The sequence below is a fragment of the Hyla sarda genome, chromosome 6, assembly GCF_029499605.1.
Source record: "Hyla sarda isolate aHylSar1 chromosome 6, aHylSar1.hap1, whole genome shotgun sequence".
Taxonomy (NCBI): Eukaryota; Metazoa; Chordata; class Amphibia; order Anura; family Hylidae; genus Hyla; species Hyla sarda.
The window spans coordinates 77,803,746-77,829,548 of record NC_079194.1 but is presented as its reverse complement, the minus strand read 5'-3'; the positions used below and the strand labels follow the sequence as shown (position 1 = coordinate 77,829,548).

The 25,803-nt window shown below is 43.0% G+C and overlaps 1 protein-coding gene across 6 annotated transcripts; it reads left to right on the top strand.

Annotated features, from left to right (window-relative positions):
- The first annotated feature begins 175 nt into the window (after positions 1-175).
- TSEN2 (tRNA splicing endonuclease subunit 2) lies at positions 176-25,085 on the top strand. 6 transcript variants are annotated; one of them, XM_056524250.1, is made up of 12 exons: positions 176-320; positions 2,120-2,318; positions 3,699-3,780; positions 4,040-4,076; positions 5,047-5,506; positions 7,593-7,670; positions 7,748-7,798; positions 16,824-16,962; positions 18,277-18,313; positions 19,383-19,494; positions 20,810-20,899; positions 23,720-25,084. In XM_056524250.1, exons 2-12 carry the CDS (start codon positions 2,133-2,135, stop codon positions 23,777-23,779), a joined length of 1,332 nt encoding a protein of 443 aa, XP_056380225.1. In that variant the 5' UTR covers positions 176-320; positions 2,120-2,132; the 3' UTR covers positions 23,780-25,084. The 6 variants fall into 6 exon arrangements, 5 of the variants coding, with proteins under 5 accessions (XP_056380225.1, XP_056380229.1, XP_056380227.1 ...); XM_056524254.1 differs by lacking the exon at positions 23,720-25,084 and adding an exon at positions 20,419-20,480 and having other exon boundaries at positions 20,810-20,888; XM_056524252.1 differs by having other exon boundaries at positions 236-320; positions 2,123-2,318; positions 23,720-25,085.
- The last annotated feature ends 718 nt before the right edge of the window (positions 25,086-25,803 follow it).

Sequence of the window (25,803 nt, the reverse complement as noted above, 5' to 3'; positions counted from 1 at the left end):
CGCAACATTACTGCATTAAAAAACGCACAGCTTATTGTTTATGAATGTTGTTCTAAAATAAGGAGATACAGAAGAGAACGTCATTGTCCACACCCTTCCATGTGAACATACACAGGAAAAACGCATTATCTGCAGACAAGTCCAAAAGCATACAATGAACAGCAAGTCGGTAAACCGTGGAGACATAAGGCGCCCCTAATCCAGTAATTACGGCAGCGTCGGAGCCTCATACAGGGGGAAACCATAAAAAGATCACATGACGCCTGTGGGCGTGGCTTCAGTGCACGTGGCGTTCGTTACGTTCGGCTTCCTGAGTGTTGGTGAGTGACTCGGGTGTTGTGTGCGGGTGACTTATAGGAATGACCCTGTGGGCGCTCGTCAGCGTTATAATAGTCCCGTTGCACATGCGCAGTGTTAGTGAAAGCGGCTTCGCTGTTTACTAGGTCCACAAGTGTACTGGTGACAGTGGAGACGTTGAGCCAATCAGAATTTAGCTTTCATTTTGTAAGTTAGTTTGGTAAATGAAACCTTGAAACTGATTGGTTATCACTGTGATTGTGTAACTAGCGATTTAGCATCATACAGCTGAGTGACAGCTAGCTAACAGTGTTGGTCAGCCATGTCACATACTGCACCTAATGTGGGGGGAACTATACTGCAACTAATGTGGGGGGAACTATACTGCACCTAATGTGGGGGAGACTATACTGCAACTAATGTGGGGGGAACTATACTGCACCTAATGTGGGGGGAACTATACTGCACCTAATGTAGGGGGAACTATACTGCACCTAATGTGGGGGGAACTATACTGCACCTAATGTGGGGGGAACTATACTGCACCTAGTGTGGGGGGAACTATACTGCACCTAATGTGGGGGGAACTATACTGCACCTAATGTGGGGGGAACTATACTGCACCTAATGTGGGGGGAACTATACTGCACCTAATGTGGGGGGAACTATACTGCACCTAATGTGGGGGGAACTATACTGCACCTAATGTGGGGGAAACTATACTGCACCTAATGTGGGGGGAACTATACTGCACCTAATGTGGGGAACTATACTGCACCTAATGTGGGGGGAACTATACTGCACCTAATGTGGGGGGAACTATACTGCACCTAATGTGGGGGGAACTATACTGCACTTAATGTGGGGGGAACTATACTGCACCTAATGTGGGGGAACTATACTGCACCTAATGTGGGGGGTACTATACTGCACCTAATGTGGGAGGAACTATACTGCACCGAGGAGTGCTATCAGCCAGGAGAGAGCGCAGAGGAGTGCTATCAGCCAGGAGAGAGCGCAGAGGAGTGCTATCAGCCAGGAGAGAGCGCAGAGGAGTGCTATCAGCCAGGAGAGAGCGCAGAGGAGTGCTATCAGCCAGGAGAGAGCGCAGAGGAGTGCTATCAGACAGGAGAGAGCGCAAAGGAGTGCTATCAATGGGATTTAGATCTTGACTAATCAGCCAGGAGAGAGCTCAGAGGAGTGCTATCAGCCAGGAGAGAGCGCAGAGAAGTCCTATCAGACAGGAGAGAGCACGGAGGAGTGCTATCAGCCAGGAGAGAGGGCAGAGAAGTCCTATCAGACAGGAGAGAGCACAGAGGAGTGCTGCCAGACAGGAGAGAGCACAGAGGAGTGCTAGCCCACCCTTACTTACTGGACTTTGTCCATGCCTGTGCTGTAGCTTGGATAAAAGCCATGATTTTATAACCCATGATAAAAGGTTTTTGAATCTGACAGTACCCATTTAAGGCCCCATTCACATCACGGTTCCTGCAAACACTGCATGTATATGTCAGTAAACTCTTTGGCAGGTTGGTGATATATACTTGCAATGTGTGCAGGAAGGAGGATGTGAATGGGGCTTAACCCTGGGGTCCATGGTTTTTACAGAAAATTGCAGTATGTCAAACCTAATGGAACTGCAGATCATACAGGCTGGAAAAGATTCTCTGGGTGGTTTTGTCATTAGAGGAATAATTGTATTTTACGTGTAAGTGATGTCACAATAGGTAATTTAGTCTATAATGTTCCTTGATGTGTGATTGCTCTTACATTCTTTATTGGGTAGTCTTATATATTAATATTTTATCTCTTTTTGAATAAGCAGAGGGAAGACAATGTCTCAGGCCACATTCCACGCTCCCCGGAGGAAAAGAAAAGTGTACGAGTCCTATGAATCTCCCTTTCCCATCCCACTAGCTGATGATTCTTATATGAAAGATTTCAGGATCTGTAATGGAGAGCTTATTAACAATAATGTCATTGTGAGGAGTATAGAGGATATAGAGCTTCTGTATGGAAAGGTAAGACCTTTCGTGGGGAGGTGATTCTACTGGAAGATGGCTTAAAGTGTACCTCAATAGCTGCTGTTCTGCACAGTTTAACTTGGATAGACGCAGCTCATGCTTGGCGGTCGGCAACCAACTGAGGCCTAGCGACTTCCATGCAGGAGCCCATTTCTAAATAATAAGACTTGTGCAAAGGGAAATAGTAGTGATTGCAACCACAATTTACATAGAATTTGAGTGATTTAGTGTAGTCACGGCCTAGTACAGAAGTTGGCCAAAGCTAATTGGCATAGTTTTTAATAAGGTTTATTTGTGGCATGTATTATCTACCATAATACATCACGAAAATGCATGCGAATTTCAACCTATTGCCTACAATGGGAATAAAGTCTGCAGTTAGATTCTCTCTAAATGATGTAACACAATTCAGGATTTAAAAAATCCAAGGTCACCATGGCGCCGAGGTTTTTGTCAGCCCTGCGTACAGCAGCCTCAGATTTTGCCAGATGGTACTTGCTTCATTACAACAATTCATGTGTCGGGGTCAGCAGACGAGCAACACGCTGCTTGAGCAGGCGCTCTGCTTGTCGATAGTAGGGAGTGTTCAGACATGTGGGCTGAGAAGAAGCTGTGTCCCGCCCTGTGTTGCAGGGAGAGCAGAGGAGGACGTTCAGGTCAGGAAGCCATGTTCCTGGGCCTTAGGAGGTACAGCGGCTGTCAGAGCTCTCAATGTCACCCTGGGGGGAAGTATTCTGGGGCGCCCTTGTTCATTTTGCAGGTCTCCCCCCCCCCCCCCCTTCAAAATGGGTCAGATGCAGGATAGGAGCCCGTGTCATACCTGTCAGGCACTGCTGCCATCTGCAGTGGTCTGATTACCTTGCCCTCCTACGTCCCCTCCTCCTTATGCATTACATTGATCTATATAAGAAATGGATTTGTTATAATAGGCCGCTAGGGAGGGCCCAAAAATTGTTAATTTTATATATATATATATATATATATATATATATATATATATATATATATAAAATATTACCCTCCCTAATAAAAATTCTAATTACCCATCCCTTTCCCATTTTCCAAATAAAAAAATATAAAAAAATAAAATAAGACCTATCTGGTACCATCGCATGCGAAACTGTCCAAACTATTAAATTATCCCATTCCTGATCTTGCCCTGTCCATGGCATAAGTGCAAAATCATAATTGCTGATTTTTTATCACATCCCAGAAAAAATGGAATAAAAAGTAATCAAAAAGTCAATACAACACAAAAATGACACCAGTTAAAACTAAAGATCCCAACACAAAAAATGTAAAAGGAACTATGCTGGGCTAAGTGATACTTGGATTAACTTCTTAAAAGTATATACAAATGTATTTATTTTTCTCCAGGGATATTTTGGGAAGGGGATTATGTCACGCAGTAGACCAGAGTACAACATTGAACAGGAGGAGCTGAGGGTGCGGTGGAAAGGTAAGATGAATAACTACAGTATTAGTGAATATAAGGAGACGCATAGTATATACGTCTAGGGTTATTTGCTTTATAGAAATGTTTTGTATTGTGTAGCTAAGAGACATGACAATGTAACAGACTGCAGATGGTATTCTTTGTCATTTATGAATTGACCTGCTATCAGTGTCTCAGGATTGTGTGTCACCCAAATCCACAATCAGTAGTTATCAGTATGGGGAAGATTATTCAAATATTAAACAGATTTTCTCATTCACAGGTTCTAAAGTTAAATTTCCGATTATTTCATCCATCAAGTAAGTATTTACTGGTGATTATTTTAATACAGTGTACTGTATAATAGTTGTTATTTTGGAACAACCTGCCTTACAATCTGTGGTCCACATCCATTCCATTATTAAAATTATTGTTCAATTTACATTTAATTTCAGCTCTGTAGCATAAACAAAAGAGCAGCATTAGTCAATTATATTGCTAAGTCAACATTCACGCTACCCTTATGACACGGTAGTGTGACGGCTGTCAGAGGAGCTGGGGAGAATAATGGGAGAAAAAGTACTGCTTGGGACGTCTTTTTCTCCCACTATTCCCATCAAAAAACAACGGCGCCTGACGGACCCCATAATAGTAAATGGGACCCGTTGTTGCCCGTTGCTCCCCGTCAGGAGAACTGTCATTATTAAAGTCACAAGTTTTAGATGTTCTTGATTGGGAGCAACAGCAGTGTCAAAGGGGACAAAAACAGAGATTGCTGGGGTCATAGAAAGAACTGTGGAACTTAAAACCCCTTATTGACATCTGATGTACATAAAGAATTGGAGTATGATGCAGGCTTAGGTGCTGTTAACTACAGTTGAGACCTGCTGTTAGGATCAGAGATAACTCCGATCTCGGCTGTATAAGTGCTAAGATATTATTTGTCAATAATGAAAGTCACGGGGTGCCAATTGTTTAATTTGTCAGTAAGGAGCTTAATAAAGGCCCCTATGTCTGCCATCTTAGTATGCCTAGTACACCCTGTTGAAGGAGAGCTAGTCATCGCCCGATTAGCCAATCACTGGTGGCAGTGGTGACCCACCTCAGTACGTCATTAACTGAGTGTTCGATCACTGCTGAGACTGTCCATCATGAAGGGGAAAAGATGGATGAAGGAAAGGGGTATGAGTGGTTGAAGGGGAGCTGAAGTTCTTGATGTATTGTCCATTGTGTTTTATTTCTCTTTTATTAATAAGTAATTTGGCAAATGATTATATTATATCTTTCTAGATATCAGCATCACTTACAATGGGCCATGGAACTATTGAAAGAACAGAATATGGACTCAGAGACTGTCCGTAAAGTACTTGGAGAATATACCAGTCCTATTTTTCTGCCGGATGAAAAATGGGAAACCATGAAAATGGAGGGCTCCATAGATGAGCTACCACCCGAGTCTGCCGATAAATCAGTTACTGTGGATAAAGACTTCATGGTTGGAGAAGGAAATCCTGGCTATGATCCCTTGTCAAAATATGTCCCAGAGAACCCGGACACTGATCATGCACCGCTAGACAAAGAAGTCCTTGAAAAAATGCACTGCCATAGGCACGATGACTTTATCATACATTGTGGATGTAAGCCTGAAAAACAGACGGGTCACACTGAGTCAGCAGAAAGGGGGCATGAGTATGTCTTGGTAGAAGAGGATGATACAGCAGAGGCTGAAGACATGGATAAGGAAAGAGGTGTAAGTAAGTTCTTATACACATAAAAAAAATAAGTAGGCAGGACTGGCCAACTATCTCATGTATTTGGTAGCCACCTGACTCTCCTCGATAGATGATGTTACTGAAAGAACTAGGCATGTAACAATGCCTGATCCTTTTGTTTTCCTGGGAGGTAAGCCGCTCCCAGAGGTTTATGGCAGTGGCTTTTTCCCCTCTGACAATTTTGAAACACGTTTGCTAACATGGTAGATGATGATAAATGTGTGATCACTGATACCCCGACCGCTGGAACCCCACTGATTAAGAGAGTAGTCGTCTCCAACTGCACCTTGTCCATGAAGTGAAAGAGGACTTAACTTTTGTACAGTGTACTTGACACTATGGCCCAGATTTATCAGCCTGTATTAGGATACGAGATAACTAGCTGATCAGTTGGGGCCCCCAGAAATCAAGATAACAAGGGTCAATTATCCCTTGATTAAATGGAGTGGCAGTGCGCATTCTTTTACACTGCACCCTTCACTCTTTATGGGATTTCCAATCATCGATGAGCGTGAAGCCCTATAAACAGTCAATGGAGAGGTGGCTGAGCAAGGCAACACTATTTTTGTAATCTATTGAGGTCCCAGCTGTCACAACAACACTGAGCTAGTTAGACGGAGGAGGGGGATGCAGCTGCAGTTTCTCTACCATAGCAGAGACTTAGCCATGTGTGAAAGTTGACCCCTCCCTTCTCCAACTTTTAGTTTTTGTGACCAATGTCCACATCTTAATTTTTCCTTTTGTTATATATGGAAACATCCCTTTAATATTTCAAACACACGGGTACCGTTCTCTGGGAGCCGTGGTCTGAAGAGATTATGTGGAGTAGTTACATTGTACCAGTCATTAGCAAAAACCTATTATGTAATGTAGATAATACTACATGCAATATATAGATTATTTAAAAAATGTGCATATTTTTGGGTGAAAAAATGCTGTCCCTGCAGCTATTATGTGTGTCTCTGGGAGGAAACCAAATACAAGAAGTGTGGGTGGGACAAGGAAGGTTTTGTGCAGGCTTCTGGCTTGTTAATAATCCTGCTGTGTGAGCCAGGAACATGTCACAAAGCCTCAGTGCACAGAGCCCTGCTCTTCCTCAGTGTACAGAGCCCTGCTCTTCCTCAGTGTACAGAGCCCTGCTTGTCCTCAGTGTACAGAGCCCTGCTTGTCCTCGGAGCACGGAGCCCCCGCGTGTCCTCGGTGTATGGAGCCCCCGCGTGTCCTCGGTGTATGGAGCCCCCGCGTGTCCTCGGTGTATGGAGCCCCCGCGTGTCCTCGGTGTATGGAGCCCCCGCGTGTCCTCGGTGTATGGAGCCCCCGCGTGTCCTCGGTGTACGGAGCCCCACTCTTCCTCAGTGTACAGAGCCCCGCGTGTCCTCGGTGTACGGAGCCCCCGCATGTCCTCGGTGTACGGAGCCCCCGCGTGTCCTCGGTGTACGGAGCCCCCGCGTGTCCTCGGTGTACGGAGCCCCCGCGTGTCCTCGGTGTACGGAGCCCCACTCTTCCTCAGTGTACAGAGCCCAGCTTGTCCTCAGTGCACAGAGCCCCGCGTGTCCTCGGTGTACGGAGCCCCCGCGTGTCCTCGGTGTACGGAGCCCCACTCTTCCTCAGTGTACAGAGCCCAGCTTGTCCTCAGTGCACAGAGCCCCGCGTGTCCTCGGTGTACGGAGCCCCCGCGTGTCCTCGGTGTACGGAGCCCCCGCGTGTCCTCGGTGTACGGAGCCCCCGCGTGTCCTCGGTGTACGGAGCCCCCGCGTGTCCTCGGTGTACGGAGCCCCCGCGTGTCCTCGGTGTACGGTGCCCCCGCGTGTCCCCGGTGTACGGTGCCCCGTACGGTGCCCCCCCTCACAGAGACACACAGGCAATAGCTGCAGAAACAAAAATTTACACAATTTTTAACCAATGTATATTACAAATATATATATAATGTTATTTTCTACATTCTTTAAAAAATGTTTGCTAATGAGAGGTACACTTTAAGATTCCATCTACTTAGATTTATACTTGGTGTACAATTTGGTCTCTTTTACCTACTGATTTTTTTACACTTAATCGTACATCTAGGAGGTGAAGAAATTAAAACTAGTTTGTCGCCGGAATCCTTTCAGAATTTTTGAGTACTTACAGCTCAGCCATGAAGAAGTAAGTTCCTTCCTCTCTAATATTTCCTATGAAATATTTATAATATTTGGTTTTTCCTTAACAAATTGTCTTTTTAGGCCTTCTTCTTGGTATATGCCTTGGGGTGTCTGTCCATAACCTATAATAAGGTAAGATGCATTGATATTGTTTTTAAAAACATTTATAAGACTTAACAGAACATGACAGGAAAACCTGATACAGTGTGCTATGTGTGCACCTCCTCCAGTGCTGGTCCTGGCTCTCGGATTGATAAAGCCTGGCTGGACCAGGCTTTATCAGTTGAGCACAGAGCACACAGATCAATGTAGTTCTATGGAACTACATTGATCTGTATGAGGAATCTAATGATTCCTCCCAAAAGTCCCCTCCCAAAAGTTGTGTATTTTTGGTCACTTTGTATACCCTAAAATTTTTTATAAAAAACGATCAAAAAGTCCCATCAAAACAAACAAGGTGCCAATAAAAACTATACAGATCATGGTGCAAAAAAATGAGCCCTCACACATCCCTGTATACGGCAAAAAAAAAAGTTATAGGGGTCAGAAGAGGAAATTTTTAAACCTGCTAATTTTCGTGCATAAAGTTATAATTGTTTAACCCCTTAAGGACCCTTGACGTACGCCTACGTCATGACACCCTGGTACTTAAGGACTCATGACGTAGGCGTACGTCATGGAGAATTCCGGCCCCCGCCGGGCGGGGATCGGACCAAGATGCATGCTGAAATCATTCAGCAGGCATCCCGTGCAAACGCCCAGGGGGGTCATCGGACCCCCCCATGTCGGCGATCGCAGCAAATCGCAAGTGAATTCACACTTGCAATTTGCGCGATTCCGGGTCATTACGGGTCTATGGTGACCCGGAATATAAGGGGGATCGCGGTTGTGTAAGACACCCACGATCCCCCTAAAGACATAGGAGTGAGGTGGCAGGGGTGCCACCCCTCCTATCCCTGCTATTGGTGGTCTAGACGCGACCACCAATAGCAGGGCGGGGGGGGGGGTTAACTTTCGTTTTCCCCATCCTGCCCACCCACAATAGGCGGGGTAGGATGGGGAAACGACGGGGACCGGCGCCGAAGATCCACTTACCCGTCGGAGATCGGCGGGCGGCAACGTCATACGGCTGGATCGTACGGAAGCCGGTGAGTTGCCTAGCAACATCTGGAGGGTACAGTTTGAGACCATTATATAGTGGTCTCTAACTGTAGCCCTCCAGATGTTGCAAAACTACAAGTCCCAGCATGCCTAGACAGCTGTTTGGGCATGCTGGAATATGTAGTTTTGCAACAGCTGGAGGGCTACAGTTAGAGACCACTATACAGGGATCTCTAAACTGTATTCCTCCAGATCTTGCAAAACTACAACTCCTAGCATGCCCAAACAGCTGTTTGCACTGTTTGTTTGTTTGTAGTTTTGCAACAGCTGGAGGACCACAGTTTGGAGATCACTTTGCAGTGTTCTCTAAAACTGTAGCCCTCCAGATGTTGCAAAACCCAGCATGCACAAACAGCTGTCTCGGCATGCTGGGAGTTGTAGTTGTGTACCTCCAGCTATTGCATAACTACATCTCCCAGCATGCCCTTCGGCGATCAGTACATGCTGGGAGTTGTAGTTTTGCAACAGCTGGAGGCACACTGGTTGGAAAATACTTTGGTAATAGAACCAACCAATGTGCCTCCAGCTGTTGCAAAAGTACAACTCCCAGCATGTACGGTCTGTCAGTACATGCTGGGAGTTGTAGTTTTGAAACAGCTGGAGGTTTCCCCCCCCCCCCCCCCCCCCCATGTGAACGTACAGGGTACATTCACACGGGCAGGTTTACAGTAAGTTTCCTGCTTCAAGTTTGGGCTGCGGCAAATTTTTCGCCGCAGCACAAACTCCTAGCGGGAAACTCACCATAACACGTCAGTGCGAATGTACCCTAAAAACACTACACTACACTAACACATAATAAAGGGTAAAACACTATATATACACCCCCTTACACTGCCCCCCCCCCCCCCCAATAAAAATTTAAAACGTTTTGTATGGCAGTGTTTCCAAAACGGAGACTCCCAGCATTTCCGGACAGCCACTGACTGTCCAGGCATGCTGGGAGTTTAGCAACAGCTGGAGGCACCCTGTTTGGGAATCACTGGCGTAGAATACCCCTATGTCCACCCCTATGCAATCCCTAATTTAGTCCTCAAATGCGCATGGCGCTCTCTCACTTCGGAGCCCTGTCGTATTTCAAGGAAACAGTTTAGGGCCACATATGGGGTATTTCTGTACTCGGGAGAAATTGCACTTAAAATTTTGGGGGGCTTTTTCTCCTTTTACCCCTTATGAAAAGGAAAAGTTGGGGGTTACACCAGCTTGTTAGTGTAAAAAAATAAAACATTTTACACTAACATGCTGGTGTTGCCCCATACTTTTTATTTTCACAAGCGTTAAAAGAAAAAAAAAGACCCCCAAAATTTGTAACACAATTTCTCCTGAGTATGGAAATACCCCATATGTGGGCGTAAAATGCTCTGCGGGTGCACAACAAGGCTCAGGAGTGAGAGCGCACCATGTACATTTGAGGCCTAAATTGGTGATTTGCACAGGGGTGGCTGATTTTACAGCGGTTCTGACATAAACGCAAAAAAAAATATACCCACATGTGACCCCATTTTGGAAACTACACCCCTCATGTAAAGTAATAAGGGGTACAGTGAGCATTTACGCCCCACAGGGGTCTGGCAGATTTTTGGAACAGTGGTCCGTGAAAATGAAAAATTTAATTTTTCATTTGCACAGCCCACTGTTCCAAAGATCTGTCAAACTCCAGTGGTGTGTAAATACTCACGGCACCCCTTATTAAATTCTGTGAGGGGTGTAGTTTCCAAAATGGGGTCACATGTGGGGGGGGTCCACTGTTCTGGCACCACGGGGGGCTTTGTAAACGCACATGGCCCCTGACTACCATTCCAAACAATTTTTTTTCACAAAAGCTCAATGGCGCTCCTTCTCTTCTGAGCATTGTAGTGCGCCAGCAGTGCACTTGACGTCCATATATAGGGTATTTCCATACTCAGAAGAGATGGGATCCCAAATTTTGGGGGGCATTTTGTCCTATTATCCCTTGTAAAAAAAATTAATTTGAGGGAAAACTAGCATTTTAGTGAAAAAATAAAATAATTTACACATCCAACTTTAATGAAAAGTCATCAAACACCTGTTGGGTGTTAAGGCTCACTGGACCCCTTGTTACATGCCTTGAGGGGTGTAGTTTCCAAAATAATATGCCATGTGTTTATTTTTTTTGCTGTTCTGGCACCATAGGGGCTTCCTAAATGTGACATGCCCCCCAAAAACCTTTCAGAAAAACTCACTCTCCAAAATCCCACTGTCGCTCCTTCCCTTCTGAGCCCTCTACTGCGCCCGCCGAACACTTGATATACACATATGAGGTATTTCCTTACTCGAGAGAAATTGGGTTACAAATTTTAGGAAGATTTCTCTCCTTTTACACCTTGTAAAAATTCAATAACTGGGTCTACAAGAACATGCGAGTGTAAAAAATGAAGATTTTGAATTTTCTCCTTCAATTTGCTGCTATTTCTGTGAAACACCTAAAGGGTTAACAAACCTTTTGAATGTCATTTTAAATACCTTGAGGGGTGCAGTTTTTATAATGGGGTCATATGTGGGGTATTTCTAATAAGAAGACCCTTCAAATCCACTTCAAAACAGAACTGGTCCCTGAAAAAATTTTTTTGAAAAATTGGAAAATTGCTGCTATACTTTGAAGCCCTCTGGTGTCTTCCAAAATTAAAAACATGTCAACTTTATAATGGAAACATAAAGTAGACATATTGTATATGTGAATCAATATATAATTTATTTGTAATATTCATTTTCCTTATAAGCAGAGAGCTTCAAAGTTAACAAAATGCAAAATTTTAAATTTTTTCATCAAATTTTGGAATTTTTCACCAAGAAATTATGCAAGTATCGACAAAATTTTACCACTAACATAAAGTAGAATTTGTCACGAAAAAACAATCTCGGAATCAGAATGAAATGTAAAAGTATCCCAGAGTTATTAATGCTTAAAGTGAAAGTGCAAAAAATGGCCGTGTCCTACAGTGAAAATTGGCTGGGTCCTTAAGGGGTTAACAGAAGTAAAACATCAAACCTGTATAAGTTGGGTATCGTTTTACTCGTATAGACAGAATAAAAATAAGGTGTAATTTTTACCAAAAAGTGCACTGCGTAGAATCGGAAGCCCCCAAAAGTTATAAAATACAGTGTTTTTTTTGTTTTTTTCAATATAGCCCCACACATATTTTGTTTTCTGGTTTTCCAGTAGATTTTGTCATTACAAAGTAAAATTGGTGCAAAAAACAAGCCCTTATATGGGTCTCTAGGTGGAATTTTTAAAGCATTATGATTTTTAGAAGGTGAGGAGGTCCTTAAAGAGTACCTGTCGCCAAACTAAACTTTTAATATGTTGTTTTTTATGTAATTATAAGACACTTTGCTATTTAGTTGCTGTTAAAATTCTCAACCTTTATTTGTTTTTAATGTGTTTGAAAAAATGGCCACTAGGTGGCTCTGTTCTGTTCCTTGCACAAGTCACACAGTTAGTTCGGTCTCCTTCCAACCTGGCAGGAGAACAAACTCAGGAAGTGCGTGCAGGGCATGGGGAGGCACAGCTCTAGCAGGCTTCTGTGACGTTGTGCCTGCTGGGGAATGCCCTCTCTCTCCTGCCGGGAGCTTAAACAATGTGAGAAAGGGAAAAGGTAAGATACACAGCTTTTTAAAGCTTGGAAAAAAAATTAAGGGCAGGAGGAGTATTAGGAGTAGTTAGGGAATATAATCTGAGTTAGTTTAGAAAATATGGTGTGATGACAGGTACTCTTTAAGGGGTTAAACAGGATTTTTACCTACATTTTTTGTGCCATATTCAGCTTAGGTTCACAGTCATCAATGTCTAAATCCTCAACACTTTTAGCAAGGCTAGGGGATCGCCCGCAATCTCCTGCATAGGGCCACGGCTGTGCCTCGGCTCTCCTGTGCAGGAGGCGTGCCGTACGCAGCATGACGTTACGGCTGACACTCCTCCTCCATGTAGTTCTATGGGAGGAGGCAGCGTTCATGTCTCCCCGCCTCTTCCATAGAACTGTATGTGGAGGGGGCGTACCGTCGACCTCTTTAGCTCGACGCTATGCGCATGAGCTCTCTCAATGAGCGCTAATGCAGGGGCCCCGTTCAGAAGATCCACAGGATGGGCATAAGTGTTTGATCACGGGATCCCCAGCGATCAAACACTTATCCCCTATCCTGTGGATAGGGGATAAGTGTTTGAATGCTGCAGTTGTCCTTTAATGTCTAAACCCTGGCAACAAAAGTGAGTACACCCCTAAGTGGAAATGTCTAAATTGGGCCCAAAGTGTCAATATTTTGTGTGGCCACCATTATTTTCCAGCTCTGCCTTTAAAGGGATACTCCGCCCCTAGTCATCTTATCCCCTATCCAAAGGATAGGGGCTAAGATGTCTGATTGATGGGTACCCCCGCAATCTCCCTGCGCCACCCGGCGTTCATCTGGTGCAGTGCCAGAGGCTCGTGATGTCATGGCTGTGCTGCACTCATGACGTTACGGCCATGCCCCCGCAAGGCTGTGACGTCACGAGCCTCCACCCTGTATCACCAGTCATCCGGCACAGAGCAAAGTTTGTTCCACGCACCGGATATCTGGGGTACCGCAGCCTAGATCGCAGGGGTCCCCAGCGGTCAGACATCTTATCCCCTATCCTTTGGATAGGTATTAAGATGTCTAGAGGCAAGGTACCCCTTTAAGCCTTTTGGGTATGAGGTTCACCAGAGCTTCACAGGTTGTTACTGTAGTCCTCTTCCACTCATCCATGACAACATCACAGAGCTGGTGGATGTTAGACACCTTATGCTCCCCCCACATTCCCTTTGAGGATTCCTCACTTAAGCTCAATTGGGTTTAGATCTGGAGACATGTTTGGCCAGTTAATCACCTACAAACTCAGCTTCTCTAGCAAGGCAGTGGTTGTCTTGAAGGTGTGTTTGGAGTCCTTATCATGTTGGAACACTGCCCTGCTGCCCAGTCTCTGAAGAGAGGGGATCATGCTCTTTTTCAGTATATCACAGTACATATTGGCATTCATGTTTCCCTCAATGAACTGTGGATCCCCAGTGCCAGTAGCACTTATGCAGCCCCAGGCTATGACATCCCCACCACCATGCTTGACTGCAGGAAAGACACACTTATCTTTGTACTCCTCACCTGGTTGTCACCACACATTCTTGACACCATCTGAACCATTATCTTGTTTGTTTGTTTTTTTGTACCACAGCACATGGTTCCAGCTTGTCTTCAGCAAACTGTTTGCGGTCTTTCTTGTGCACCATCTTTTAAAGAGGCTTCTTTCTGGGACAACAGCCATGCAGACCAATTTGATGCAATGTGCAGCATATGATTTAAACACTGACAGGCAGACCCCCCCCCCCCCCCCCCTTTTCAACCTTTACAGGAATGCTGGCAGCAATGGCAACCTCTGGAAATGACGCAGAGCATGTGCACTCAACTTCTTTGGTTTACCATGGCCTGTTGTGGTGGAACCTGTCCTGTAAAACCACTGTATGATTGTGCTGAAGCTCAGTTTCAGGGTCTTGGCAATCTTCTTATAGCCTAGACCATTTTTTATGTAGAGCAACACTTTTTTTTTTTTAGTAAGTTTATTGCCATGAGGTGCCAGGTTGAACTTCCCCTGACCAGTATTAGAGAATTTGAGCGATAACCCCAAATTTAAGACACTGCTCCCCTTTCACACATGAAAAACTAACGAGTCACATGACATCGGCGAGAAAAAATGGCCAATTAGGCTTAATTTGTACTCACTTTTTTTTCCAAGGTCTAGACATTAAACCCTAGAGAACCTGGAATTAAGCACACCAGTGTGTACGTTTACGTCCTGAGTCCCGTTATGGCTATGAAGCGAGTGCAGGAGCTGCACTCGCATCATGAACCGTGGGTCCTGGCTGTTTAACCACTTACATGCTATGTTCAGTATTAATCACAACGTCTTCAGCAATGTGGCAGTTTTAATGGTGGATCTGATCGTCCACGGGGATCAGATCATCCAAGATGGCGGCAGGAGGTCTCCATACCTGTCTCCTGGGGTCTTCTTTTCCGGTCTACCTTCGAGCAGACCAGAGTAGTAGATCGCAGATAACGCTGATAAGTGCTATACCTATGCATAGCACTAGTTAGTATTTGCAATCTTAAGTGTTTCCCCCGATAAAAAATAAAATTCCCCCTGGTCAGAACATATCCTAGAAAAAACAAATAAAAAGTGATCAAAAAGTCACATATACACACAAAAGTGATTCCAGTGAAAACTAGCAAAAATTGCAAAAAAATTAGCCCTCACAAAGCCTTGTATACTGAAAAATAAAAAAAAGTTATAGAGGGTCAGAAGAGGATAATTTTAAACATACTCATTTTATTAAAAATAGTTTTTTGTTTTTTTGGTAGAACAATAATAGAAAAGGGTGTAGAGATGGGTATCATTTTATGGCTAGTTACAGCTCTTAGAAGGAGGAAAAAAATGAAAACGCAAAAATGAAAATTTCCTGTGTCCTTAAGGCCAAAATGGGCTGTGTCCTTAAGAGGTTAAAGGGGTTATCCACCATAAGGTGATTTTAGTACTTACCTGTCAGAACTGGGTATTTCCTGTTGGATTTTGTTCTCTAAACTACACATCCCACAGTTCCATGCTTGAAAGTTGGAGATCACTTTCCTTCCTCCCACACATCAGCCACCGCACCCATTGAAACACAGTGTTTTCTAACCAGGGGGCCTACAGCTGTTGCAAAATTGAAGCAGGACAGGCTCCCTCTGATCACCTGACTAGTGATGTCAGGTCTCGACGCACTGCAACCTGGGAAATCCCGAGACATGAGTAATTTTGTATGCTGTTAATAAATATTGGGGCCTGTCACACACAGGTACAGTCACTATATTATGAGCTACACTAACTTTACAGCCCCTGTAGCATAGTCAAATAAAAAAAATTCCTGGAATACCCCTTTAATGGCTGTGTATTGAGTTATATTGAGGGGACACAACATTAAACACTGTTATACAGATTGTGCACTCACTACATTGTAGCAGGGTGCCATTTCTTCAGCGTTGTCACATGAAAAGATCATAATAAAATATTTCCAAAAATGTGAGCAAAGACCAAGCCATGAGGAGGAAATACTTACCTGTACAGCGCAGAGACAGGATTGTTTGTAAGCAAAGATTTAGAGATGGGTGCAAAAATTTCTTCTAAGTAATTGGGGAAAAGGGCATTGGTAAGAGAAGTAACCAAGAACCCAAATGGTCACTCTGACTGAGCTCCTATGAGGTCCTATGTACAGATGTGAGAAACTTCTAAAAGGTCAACTATCACTGCAGGCTCCACCAATATGGTCTTTTATAGTAGAGTGGACAGAAAGTAGCCTCTCCTCTCTGACTGAGAAATAAGATTCTCTGATGAAACCAAGATTGAAGTAATTGTCATGTCTGGAGGAAACAAGGCACTGCTCATCTCCTGCCCAATACCATCCCTACAGTACTTCAGCAAGTACTGAGGGTCTCAATCCTTATGTCAGTGCAGAACGATGGAGTAAAAAGTGTTTCTTTGTTTTCTAAGCACAAGGCCTTAATATAACAAAATGTGAAATAGTCTGCAAACTTTCAGAATGCACTGTATTACAATAATAGAAGTTGAAATGCAGCTAAATTTACACATATGCTGTTTTCTATAGTTTGTAGTTTCTTTTTTGTTTTGAATTAAAATGTGTTCTGTTCTGTTTTCTGATTGTAATTTTTTTATTCATTTTTATGGGGGCAGCTATCTATCTTGCCTGAGCTGTTTTTAACAACATTTTGAGAAATGCTTTACAGCAAGCCCCATGGACATAGGCAACAATAGAAAGGAGCTGTGCCATTGTTTATGGGTGTGCTTTGTGACCTGTGCTGAGGACTTTTCTTAGGGAGGGGGAGGCTGAGCTCTGAGCATCATCTATTGTCTTATCTATCTAGTGATGTTAAATGTCACTGTACCTTGACTCTAAGAAAGTTACTCTTTCTTTATTACTAGGAACCTTTAACTATATTGAAGTTATGGGAAGTGTTTAGTGCAGCACAACCAAACTTCCAGACACGTTACATGGCATATCACCACTTCCGCAGCAAAGGCTGGGTGCCCAAAGTGGGACTGAAATATGGAACAGACCTGTGTAAGTCAGTATTTTCATCACACAGTATTTTCATTACACCCATCTCTTAGTGGCCTGTATTTTTCCAATATTTTTGCATGGTTTAAAGGGGTACTGTGGGCACAGACAAGTGGTGCCAAATTACACTATTATTAAAGGTAATATCAATTGTCAATAAACTTCTGTTTCTAAAAGTAAATTCTGATTTTGTGAAACTCGCCCCTCCCATTGGAAGTTTTATAATGCAGCACTATGAACCCCACCTTCTCTCCATTTCTGATTGCTCCCCTTCCTGTGACTATTAGTTCATTTACACCAACACTGGGGGCTTGGTTTGCGGAGTAGAATCTGCAAGACAAGTGGTGGTTAGAAATGGAGATGAGACGGAGTTGACAGTGCTGCCGAGACATTAGTGTCACTAAATTAGTAAAAAGATTTTGGGGAGAATTTATCAAGATCCTAAAAGCACGTGGGAGAAGCTTAGTGTAAAAGGTGGGAGGGCACTTCACACCTCAAATTTAATACAGTATATGCAAGGGAGCTTAGTGGATATTGTAACTAAAATCTGCCAATTTCAAGGCACACGCAGCAGTGCCTGACAGTCGTCTGCCTTTTAAAGGGGTATTCCGGGCAAAAACATTTGATCCCCTATCTAAAGGATAGGGGATAAGATGTCTGATCGCGGGGGGGCCTGCTGCTGTGACCCCCTGCGATCTACCTGCTGCACCCGCATTCTATGCAGGAACTGAGTCCTCAGTTTCGGAAACCTCTGTGTTTCCGGGACTGGGGACGTGACGCCACGCCCCCTCCATTCATGTCTATGGGAGGGGGCGTGACTGCCGTCACGCCCCCTCCCATAGACATGAATGGAGGGGGCGTCACGTCACGTTCCCAGTCCCGGAAAAACTGAGGTTTCCGAAACTAGAGACGCAGTTCCCGCATAGAATGCGGGTGCTGCAGGTAGATCGCAGGGGGTCCCAGCAGCGGGCCCCCCGCGATCAGACATCTTATCCCCTATCCTTTGGATAGGGGATCAAATGTTTTTGCCTGGAATACCCCTTTAATGAATGTGGACCACACTTCTCTGCTCAGTGGGGTGCCGTTATAAAGAATACTCTATTCCACACCAGCACTGTGTCACTTTCATTTTCATAATTTGGAGGTCTGGAGGCCACAGCGATCGTAAAATGATCATCACTTTAAGAGAAGCCACACTTAGATAAAAAAAAAAGAACAATTTGTAAGTGTGACACATTCATGTCTAAAAGTCTGTCTTTTTCTTGTTTATTTTTTATGTGCTAGATATCTCTGATTTGTGTTTCTTTTATTTTTCAGTGCTATATCGTAAGGGCCCACCCTTCTACCATGCAAGGTTGGTATCCTTGATATGATATATTTAGAATATATATATAGTTTTATTAATTAACTTAAAGGGGTCATTTGGTTTTATGTAACTTAATCACTGCATAGGCCCTTCCTGTAGATGGAACTATAATTATAATAGGACATATTTAGTCCATTAGGAGGGAGACATAGGTGCTGTGCCCGTGCCATCAGCAGTAAGTACTTCCTAGTACTGTAGTAACATACATCCTAGCAGGATGCACTGAATAACAACAATACTGCTGTATCGCAGTGTATTATTTATTTTATGAGCAATAAGAAGATCACTTAGGCAAGTTCAATAGGTGGACAAAAAAAGTTTATTAAGAAAAAGTAAAAAATGTAAAAAGTAAAAAATGTACTAAAAGTTTGTTAAGAAAAAGTAAAAAATGAAAACAAACATAGTAAAATTAAAGAGAGAACTCTTCTGGTGAACTCTAAAAAAAAAAAAAAAAAAAAAATTTATTAAAATCCTTTCTCCTTTTCCAAAAATCTGTCAGAATGAAAAACCCTAAGAACAATCGCTGCATCCTTAAAGGGTCACTCTCATTAAAGCAAATTTTTGCTATTGCACTCCTTATGGTAAATGAAAAATATTTCTAATATACTTTGGTTAAAAAAAATGAAGTTTTCTATGTTTTATTTGTGCTTAAAAAAGCTCAAGAGCACATTTTCCCCCAACACATATACAAGAAGTGCCGCCTGGAGTGCTGAGGTGGGGGGGGGGTTTCCAGCCTCATCCAATCATAGCTCTTCTCACACATAACTGCCATATGCTGTTGGTTGGACACACACCCCTCAGCACTCCAGACGGCACTTCCTGTGTTTGGACTTTGGTCCAAAGTCTGTGTATGAGTTGGGGGAAAATGTGCTCTTGAGCTTTTTTAAGCACAAATAAAACATAGAAAACTTCATTTTTTTTAACCAAAGTATGTTAGAAATATTTTTCATTTACCATAAGGAGTGCAATAGCAAAAATTTGTTTTAATGAGAGTGCCCATTTAAATGCCAAAATAGGCTCAATATTGAGAATACTGTTTGTTCTCGTCTCCTTACAGCTATTCAATCATTGTAGAACTTGTGGATGAAAACTTTGAAGGTCCTCCTCTAAGGCGTCTAACCTGGAGGTCCTTATCCGGCCTCAACAGAACAACTATGAATGTTTCTAAGGTAAAAACAAACCCACAGGAGGGACATTTTTACAATTTATTTCTCCTACATGTAACCTGCATTAATGTATCCAGTATTATCTCTCAGGGCAGATAAGAGTTCACCAAAGGAGTCTGGCACAGCTCTTTTCATTTTGAATACACAAACACCAAGCAGGAGGATATCTGTATCTTTGGAAATGAATCAGAAAAAGAAACAAGTTCTATCTTCTATAAAGCTTTTTTTTCTAAAATACACAAAAATAAATAAAATATATATAGAATAAATATAATAAGGTATAGAGAATAAAGAGAATGCACTCACCCTAAGTAAACCTGCTTGAAAAACTTTATTCAGTAAAAGCAGACATAGTACAGCAGGTGGAATCAGTGGAGCAACCTTGCGGCAACAGACTGTTTCCTGCGCTTGGGCGCAGGAAACAGTCTGTTGCCGCAAGGTTGCTCCACTGATTCTACCCACTGTACTATGTCTGCTCTTACTGAATAAAGTTCTACAAGCAAGTTTACTAAGGGGGAGTTGTAGCAAATAGAAGAACGAAGATAATGCACTCGCCGCCGGTAACGATGCACAAACTTCAGGCTTTATTTTCTAAAGCAGTAACAGACCTCCATTAGCAGGACAGATACACAGGGAGCTCTAGGTGGCACAGGTGAGGAGGGCGCATAACACAGGGGCGGCAGCAAAACTTGTTTCCGCCCCTGTGTTACACACCCGCCTCACCTGTGCCACCTAGAGCTCCCTGTGTATCTGTCCTGCTAATGGAGGTCTGTTACTGCTTTAGAAAATAAAGCCTGAAGTTTGTGCATTGTTACCGGCGGTGAGTGCATTATCTTCGTTCTTCTATTTGCTTCAATTGACATATGGTCTATGGATCTCCATGATAAGAGCACCTCCGCTTTACATGCTTTTTCCTCATTACTATAGGACTCTGTCTCATTGCATTAGCGGTGCCAGACCCTGTTTTCCTTGTTTCTTTGTTACTAAGGGTGAGTGCATTCTCTTCATTCTCTATACATTGCTAGATTTATGGACTGAGTCTTTTACTGAATAGCACCCCGTATAAGATCGTTGTCGGGTGAAGACGTAACCATCAGTATAGCTGGACGTGATTTAACAATAGCGGTACCGGACCAGCTCTAATTTGTTTGGAAATGTAAATATGTATCTATCCCATGATGGGACCTGACACCCCTGCTAATGTGCGTTAGGAAGTTTTCTTGTTAGCAGATATAGTAGCGTTTCTATTGCTTACTAAGCTTGCTCAGTGTTGAGCTTGTTGATAACTGACGTACAGTATATGTGAATGTCTTGACAGGAGCTGCTGATCTGTTATTTAATAAAACCTCCTGGCTTTACTGAAAAGGACATGGACACCCCTGAGTGTATAAAGCGGTTCAAAGTCCAGGCAAGTTTAAAGAGCTGACATATAAAAGGATTGTGGGTTGAGTATGGCATTAAGCCCTGTTCACAATTATGGACATTTATCAACGGGTTTAGTCAGGTTTTCTTTACTATAATTGTCGCAAAATTGTTGCAACTGCGACTACGCGATTTTTCGTGCGACATTTTGACTGGAAAGCGAGAAAAGCAAGCTTTCCAAAAATTAACTACGTAGTAATAATTTTTAAATGGACTACGGGTAGTCGGGTATTTATTAACTGCGACAGTCGCAACTGCGCAAAAAAAGTCGCAACAGGGTTAAAAATTTACTAATCTACTTCAGCTCAAACATGGAGCAGAAAAAGCTACTACCAAAGTAAAAAAGGAAAAATTGCTTACGTGAAAGAAAATTATCAACAGGCTGAAAGCAGTTGATAAATAAGTCACACACAAGCAAAAAAAAGTAAGGAAAAAATTACTAAAAAAAAAGAATACATAAGCAAACATTGATAAATGTCCCTCAATATGTTTCTCATTCAGTCGGACCTCACTTCATGTTTCTGAGCTGGCATTACCTATATGTGACAACCCTTTTAGGTTTCTGTTGTTGGGGATGGCTAATATTTTCTCCCTCTTAAGCTATGGATATGATTTGCAAGCTGTGGCGGACCTGACTCATACATGTACAGACATTCATTGTAATGGACGACATGTAATACAAAATTTTCCCATAGTTAAAGGGGGTATTCCACTGGTTCCAGAAAGTTAAACAGATTAGTAAATTACTTCTATAAAAAAAAAAAATCTTAATCCTACCAGTACTTATCAGCTGGAGTTGTTCTTTTCTGTCTGACAACAGTGCTCTCTGCTGACACCTCTGTCTGTCTCATATACTGTCCAGAGCAGCAGAGGTTTGCTATGGGGATTTGCTCCTACCCTGGACAGTTCCTGAGACAGACAGATGTGTCAGAAGAGAGCACTGTTGTCAGACACGAAAGAACAACTCAACTTCAGCAGCTGATAAGTACTAGAAGGATTAAGATTTTTTAATAGAATCAATTTACAAATCTGCTTAACTTTCTGAAGCCAGTTTATATGAAAAAAAAAATAGTTTTTCACTAGAATACCCCTTTAATCCAGACAAAGCTTACCCAGTGCTTTCAGCTATAGCTGGGGGCATGACCAAAAATGTGTATCACTGTATTTTTGTAAGTTATAGCCGTTCCATGGTATTTAACGGTATTTCGCCCCCCACCCCCCCAGTTTATCCGCCCAGCACTGCGCTGTCCCCCACATCGGGGAACTAATCATGTTACCCTCAAGCACCGCTCTCCTCGTCCTCCTGTGGGTTGCGGGCCGCCGGCACTGGAAATCTGTACTGTACTACATATTCCTATGCCCGGGCTGCAAAAATAAACAAAATAAACTTTAACTCACCTTCCCACATTCCCCCGGTAACGGCCTCACGCTGGGGATGGGAACGTCACACAGCCTATCACCGGCCGAGGCGGGACATCGCTTCGGGTGATAGACTGGCGGCTCTGTGACGTTCCCATCCCCAGCGTGAGGCCATTACCGGGGGAACGTAGTAAGGTAAGTTAAAGTTTATTTTGTTAATTTTTGCAACTCGGGCACAAGTATTTTGTAGTACAGTACAAAGTTAATCAACACAAAAAAGAATTAGAGGCACTGTCTCTGTAGTAGACCATAGGCCACCAATACATATACACCGAAATAAAGGCCGAAGAAAATGGTCATAACGAATATAAATCTTTATTACACAAATACTAAAAACACTACAACATGTTAAAACAACATCAATCAAGAAGTAAAGGATGGTTGCACATACAGAAAAAGGAGATGAGGATATTACATATGGCACCTAATGGGAATAAATAGACAACCTTGTAATAACAAGAGAAAAAGACTAAGACACAATTACAAATAAGCAATGTGTCTAATAACAAAAAGACTGGTGCCAGGATAGATCACATAAATAAACATACGATGTGACAGGGGTAAAGGCTGAAATGCAATAAGGTTATGAGTAACAATGTAAAAACCAGCCATGCCACACACCCCACAGGCAATACCTCACCTCACCCCGAACGCTTTTTCGCTAAGGCTTTGTCAAGGGGCGTTTGACAAAGCCTTAGCGAAAACGCGTTCTGGGTGAGGTATTGCATGTGGGGTGTGTGGCATGGCTGGTTTTTACATTGTTACTCATAGCCTTATTGCATTTCAGCCTTTACCCCTCTGTCACATCGTATGTATATTTATGTGATCTATCCTGGCACCAGTCTTTTTGTTATTAGACACATTGCTTATTTGTAATTGTGTCTTAGTCTTTTTCTCTTGTTATTACAAGGTTGTCTATTTATTCCCATTAGGTGCCATATGTAATATCCTCATCTCCTTTTTCTGTATGTGCAACCATCCTTTACTTCTTGATTTATGTTGTTTTAACATGTTGTAGTGTTTTTAGTATTTGTGTAATAAAGATTTATATTCGTTATGACAGTACAGAGTTCCACAATGATTTTTTTTTGTTTGTTTCACCGTAGATTTTTGGGTAAAATGACTGATGTCATGACAAAGTAGAATTGGTGGCGCAAAAATTTTATGGATTTTAAGGTGGAAAATTGAAAGAGTTATGATTTTTAAAAGGTAATGAGGAAAAACGAAAATGCAAAAACTGAGAAACAAGTCCTTAAGGGGTTAAAGACTAGTTTGAGACAACTGTAATACTGCAAGACTTATGCACCCGAAAGTCCTTTTGAATCAAGTCCTTTTGAATCCATTGTTTTCAGACTGTCCATATAACTATGTCTTTTTTCTTTTGTAGGAAATCCTTGTGAATCGCTGGATCGCCTCCCGTGAGAGATTGGAACATGATGAACTATAACATGATGTCTACAACAAAATGTTTATCCACCCTGCTTGCTTTACTTAAAAGGACTGGTTAACAATATGAATTCAGAACTAGAGTATAAATTATATGGCTTATCTTCCAAAAAGTTCTACATTATTTTTTAACCGTGACGTACATTTACGCGCCGCCATGATCGCCAGCACCGCTCCGGTGCTCGCGTCATGCCTGGCAGGTCCCAACTGCTATCAGCAGCCAGGGACCCACCGGTAATGGTGGACATCCGCGATCGAGCGGATGTCCGCCATTAACCCCTCAGATGCCGTGATCAATACAGATCACGGCATCTGCAGCAGTGCGGTACTTTGAATGGATGATCGGATCGCCCGCAGCGCTGCCGCGGGATCCGATCATCCAGCATGGCGGCCGGAGGTCCCCTCACCTGGCTCCGGCCGTCTCCCGGGGTCTTCTGCTCTGGTCTTAGATCGAGCAGGCCAGAGCAGAAGATCACCGATAATACTGATCAGTGCTGTGTCCTATGCATAGCACTGCACAGTATTAGCAATCAACTGATTGCTATGAATAGTCCCTATGGGGACATAAAAAGTGTAAAAAAAAAAAAAAGTTAAAAAAATTTTTATACACATATTTGGTATCGCCGTGTGTGTAAAAGTCTGAAATATTAAAATATATTAATTATCCCATACGGTGAACGGCGTAAACGTAAAAAAAAATTAAAAAGTCCAAAATTGCTGCTTTTTGGTCACATTTTATTCCCAAAAATTTTTATAAAAAGTAAAACCTAAGCAAAAGTGGTACTGATAAAAACTACAGATCATGGTGCAAAAAATGAGCCCTCATATCGCCCCATATACGGAAAAATTAGAAAGTTATAAGTGGTCAAAATAGGGCAATTTCAAACATACTAATTTTGTTAAAATGGTTTGAGATTTTTTTTAAGCGGTACAATTATAGAAAAGCATATAACATGGGTATCATTTTAATCGTATTGACCCACAGAATAAAGAAAACATGTCATTTTTACCGGAAAGTGTATAGTGTGAAAGCGAAACCTTCCAAAATTTGCTAAATTGCGGTTTTCTTCCCACATAAATAATATTTGTTTGGTTGCGCCGTACATTTTATGGTAAAATAAGTTATGTAATTACAAAGTACAATTGATGATGCAAAAAACAAGCTCTTATATGGGTCTGTGGATGGAAATATAAGAGAGTTATGATTTTTAGAAGGCGAGGAGGAAAAAACGAAAATGCAAAAATAAAATTGGTCTGATCCTTAACCTCTTCAGGACACAGGGCGTATGGATATGCCCTGCATTCCGAGTCCTTAAGGACCGAGGGCGTATCCATACGCCCGTGGGAATTCCGGTCCCCACCGCTAGCCAGTTGGGGACCGGAGCCGGATGCCTGCTGAAATCGTTCAGCAGGCATCGCGGCATATCGCCCAGGGGGGTCATTATGTCCCCCCATGTCGGCGATGGCCGCAGATCGCTGGACAATTCAGTCCAGCGATCTGCGGCGATTCCGGGTCAATCGGCCCCGAACAGCCAGAGCCTGCAGGGGTGAGGTGGCACTGGTGCCACCTCACGATCGCCCTGATTCGTCGGCCGACCACCACAAATCCCAGCATTCCCTTATGGGCATGCTGGGACTTATGGTTTTGCAACAGCTGGAGGCACATTTTTTCTATGGAAAAGTGTACCTTCAGCTGTTGTATAACTACAACTCCCAGCTTGCACAAACAGCTAAAGTGCATGCTGGGAGTTGTAGTGGTGCATCTGCTGGTTGCATAACTACAACTCCCAGCATGCCCGTTGGCTGTCGGTGACTGATGAGAGTTGTAGTTTTGCAACAGCTGAAGGCACACTGGTTCTGAAACTTAGAGTTTTTTTTTTTTACCTAACTCAGTGTTTCACGACCGGTGTGCCTCCAGCTGTTGCAAACTCCAACTCTCAGCAGTCAATGTACACCATGCACCGTACATGCTGGGAGTTGTAGTTTTGCAACAGCTGGAGGCACACTGGTTGTGAAACACCGAGT

Coding starts and splice junctions, on each gene's coding strand:
- TSEN2 (XM_056524252.1), top strand. CDS start 2,133: ATGTCTCAGGCCACATTCCACGCTCCCCGGAGGAAAAGAAAAGTGTAC. Junction 7,671..7,747: donor TACAGCTCAGCCATGAAGAA/GTAAGTTCCTTC, acceptor TTGTCTTTTTAG/GCCTTCTTCTTGGTATATGC. Junction 7,799..16,823: donor TGTCCATAACCTATAATAAG/GTAAGATGCATT, acceptor CTTTATTACTAG/GAACCTTTAACTATATTGAA.